Here is a 3,288-nt window from a genome sequence, read left to right as displayed (position 1 = left end):
AAAATGTTTCATCATTGCCCACAAACATAAGTACAGTGCAACTTGAGTCACCCAGGAACCTGCATTTGTATAGCATCAACGTCAATATCATTCAAGGACAACTGTTTTAGCAGTAAATACCATACATTGTTCACATAACCTACATTACATTAGAAGATATAATCTACCATTGTTTGTAGACCAAAAGGCTATTAACATTACAAGGGCCCACATGTATACGAGTGAAAGATTGGCCACTTCAAAAATAGGCCATATGAATAGAGTTAAAAGAGCGGCCACTACAAAAAATAACGTTCCATTAGTCAAACTTCAAACGGGACCAAATATGAGACCATCCAGCCCGGCCTCAACCTAAGCTTGTTTTTGATGATCTTTGATGCCATAGAATAGGTCCAACCTATCTTCAGCTGCACAAATGATGGCACCTAACCTAAATCGTTGGGTATCGGTAAGGTCAAGCTTTTCAAGCTCAAGAGGCACTTGGGTGCGACGAGCGGATAGTTTGTTCGAATACCCCATTGCATCGGTCATTTTCTCCATATGACTATCACTTTTTTCTAGCCATACCTCCATACTTGCAGCAAGGGATCCACATCACCCATTCGTGTCCTCTTCTTCCCCTTTGAGTTACGGTATTGGCTGGAGGTGTTGAGGTTCGGGGAGTGGATGTCGAAAGTGACGTACGATGTGCGGAGTTTGAAGTCATGGAGACTGGAGGTGTAAAGGCTGGAGGTGTGGAGGCCGGAGGTGTGGAGAGTGGAGGTGTCGTGCCTAAAGGAATTTCATTTGACATCCTCGTCAGTCCACTTGTGGGCATGCGATGAAATTCTTCACCAAAGTATGGAAAGTAGCAATCCTCATTCTCCTCAATTTCTTCATTATGCATGACATGTTCATTTTGTGGCGGTCGCGCCATTTCAGACGAAACCTCCGCTCCGTCCCCGTTGGCCCTATCCTTTCCGAATAGGATTTCCCAATCTTCAAAGTAAAGGAAACGCTTCCCACCAACCTCTTTCGCCTTCTTAGGGTAGGCCTACAAGAACATTGGAAGTTTAGAACATGATTTCATGCCATAACATATCAATTGAAGCATTGGAAGTTACCTCTTCGTAGATTTTCCACACCTCGTCATCCACGTCAATCCTTTTGTTGACATGGTCCCACCCAAACCCACTAAGTTTTAAAACGTCGATTAGTTTGGCATATGTTTGTCTCCAATACTTGACTTTGGAGTCAATGTGTGGGGAGGCCTTAAGTTTGCTCTCCGGCATCACCTTTTCCATCTCTTTCTCAAGTAAGGTGAAGAACCCGGGTTTAAACCCATTCTCAGCCCTCCATTTGTCACACAATTCAGTTAGCATGCATTTCATGAGGGCATCTTCTTCAGATTTCCTCCACACCCTACGCATCTTTCCAGTCTTTCTTCTAGGCACATGACCTTGTTGGGTATCCTTTGCTGAAAATGGATTTGAAGTTGGACAACAAATTATTATTTATCAAGTTTATGATGAACTACAAACCGGAATTCAATTACAATAAAGTTCATACAATGTTCTTCAAATAGAATTCAATTACACCTTAAAAGTTATTGAAACCGCAATTAGAATGTTTACATCATAAAAGTTTTTCAAATACTTCATACAAATACACTAAACAAACTTCCTCATTGTGGGAAAACCTCTTGTCCCCCACCATTTGCTAGCCAATGGTTGTACATGGCTGTAGCCAATGCATCCCTCTCCTCGGTCTATTGATTGGAAGTCTCTATGGTAGTGATGTGATCATCTGCCTCGACCTCGTGTATGTGGTCACGTTCCCATGCCGTGTACTCGTTCTCAATGGGATCGTTGGGCATCTCTCTTTTGATAAGGTTATGGAGAAGGCAACATGCTGTGACGATACGTGTTTGAGTCCTAATGGGATAATACGAGTGAGACCTCAATATTGCAAACCGCATCTTCAACACACCAAAGCTTCTCTCAATCACATTCCTAGCAGCGGAATGCTTCATGTTGAAGTACTCCTCTTTCGTAGTCGGCATATGACCTTGCCTCCATTTATTAAGGTGATATCGTTGCCCGCGGTATGGTGCTAGAAAACCCTCAGCATTTTGGTATCCGGCATCAACAAGGTAGTAATGTCCTGTACGAAATGAAAGTTAAGGCATTAAAAGAAGGGTTCATACTAGGAAGCGAGTGAAAGGAAGGTGAACTAAGGATTTGCCACATACCACGAGGGACTTTAAAACCATCGGGTCTTGAAATAGCGTTCGCCAGGATCCTAGAGTCAGTGGCCGACCCTTCCCAACCAGACAAGACGAAGACAAACTTTAGGTCTTGACTACATACACCTAAAACGTTTGTGGCAATCTCACCCTTCCTTGACCTATAGCGTGGCCTGTCAACGGCGGGGGGATTAACTGGTACATACGTCCCGTCCAATGCCCCGAGACAATTCTACGACAAAATGAATACATTATTGCAACTATCTTGACATGGTGGAGTAGAGAAAACCATATGGAAGATTTACAAACAATTGAAATGAAGTTTACCTGAAACCAACTCCATCTACTATCGTGGTAGTTAGGAGGTACGGGCTCAGGTCTTACTAGGAGCATGTCGAACAGACGCAATACACCTTGAAGTATGACATTGAAATGTCTGCTTACAGTTTCATTCGATCTCCAAAAATGCAATTTCGTACGCCTCTGTTTTGTATGGTGACCAAGGATATACAAGAAAATGGCTACCCTCTCCTCAAGACAAACATTGCGCGAGTCTCCTAACCTAACACCTCAAAGAAGACAACACAGCCTAAAAAACGTATGCCTATTTACCCTCAACTGCTCATGACAATCTACTTCATTACCATTGACTAGCCTATTCATGGCATCTACTTGGGTCTGGTAGTAGTTTGGATTTGGGGACAACTCAGGACGGGGATAATGTGCCGTGGACACGATGAAGCAATAAAGTCGAAACACGCCCATTGCAGCACGAATGTACGTGTTTAAGGCGATGAAGGCCTCTTCCTCTTCTCTTCTCCTTATTTCTGTTCTGTTTAATCTTGGCATTGTAAAAAACCTAACAAGGGGTTCATGAATAGAACAAAAACACATTTTCTTAATTAGCAAAGTACAAATACTTATTTATTGTTTTATTATCTTAAACGAAACTATTTTGTTCAATCCGAGTTATCTACACACAATACATAGTCAGTCACACAACAGTTTTTTTATGGTCTTGTGATTAGTTCAACTGTTTATGTCATAAAAACTAACAAGACAAT

General features: G+C 42.2%; 1 protein-coding gene across 1 annotated transcript; it reads right to left on the bottom strand.

The window, feature by feature from the left end:
• Nucleotides 1–1,512: 1,512 nt before the first annotated feature.
• LOC131329022 (protein ALP1-like) lies at nt 1,513–2,625 on the bottom strand. Its single transcript, XM_058362045.1, has 3 exons — nt 2,552–2,625; nt 2,231–2,456; nt 1,513–2,142 (listed from the first exon to the last, which is right to left on the bottom strand). The coding sequence occupies exons 1-3, from the start codon at nt 2,615–2,617 to the stop codon at nt 1,748–1,750; spliced, it is 687 nt and encodes a 228-aa protein (XP_058218028.1). The 5' UTR covers nt 2,618–2,625; the 3' UTR covers nt 1,513–1,747.
• Between the last annotated feature and the right edge of the window lie 663 nt (nt 2,626–3,288).

Source organism: Rhododendron vialii, chromosome 6a (genome assembly GCF_030253575.1).
Source record: "Rhododendron vialii isolate Sample 1 chromosome 6a, ASM3025357v1".
NCBI lineage: Eukaryota > Viridiplantae > Streptophyta > Magnoliopsida > Ericales > Ericaceae > Rhododendron > Rhododendron vialii.
The sequence above is the reverse complement of the archived record's forward strand: the minus strand, read 5'-3'. Positions and strand labels throughout refer to the sequence as shown.

Excerpts from the sequence above, each read along its gene's own strand:
- LOC131329022 (XM_058362045.1), bottom strand. The coding sequence starts at position 2,617 with ATGCTCCTAGTAAGACCTGAGCCCGTACCTCCTAACTACCACGATAGT. Across the intron at positions 2,457-2,551 it reads GTAGATGGAGTTGGTTTCAG|AATTGTCTCGGGGCATTGGA; the intron begins GTAAACTTCATT and ends ATTTTGTCGTAG. Across the intron at positions 2,143-2,230 it reads TGGTTTTAAAGTCCCTCGTG|GACATTACTACCTTGTTGAT; the intron begins GTATGTGGCAAA and ends CATTTCGTACAG.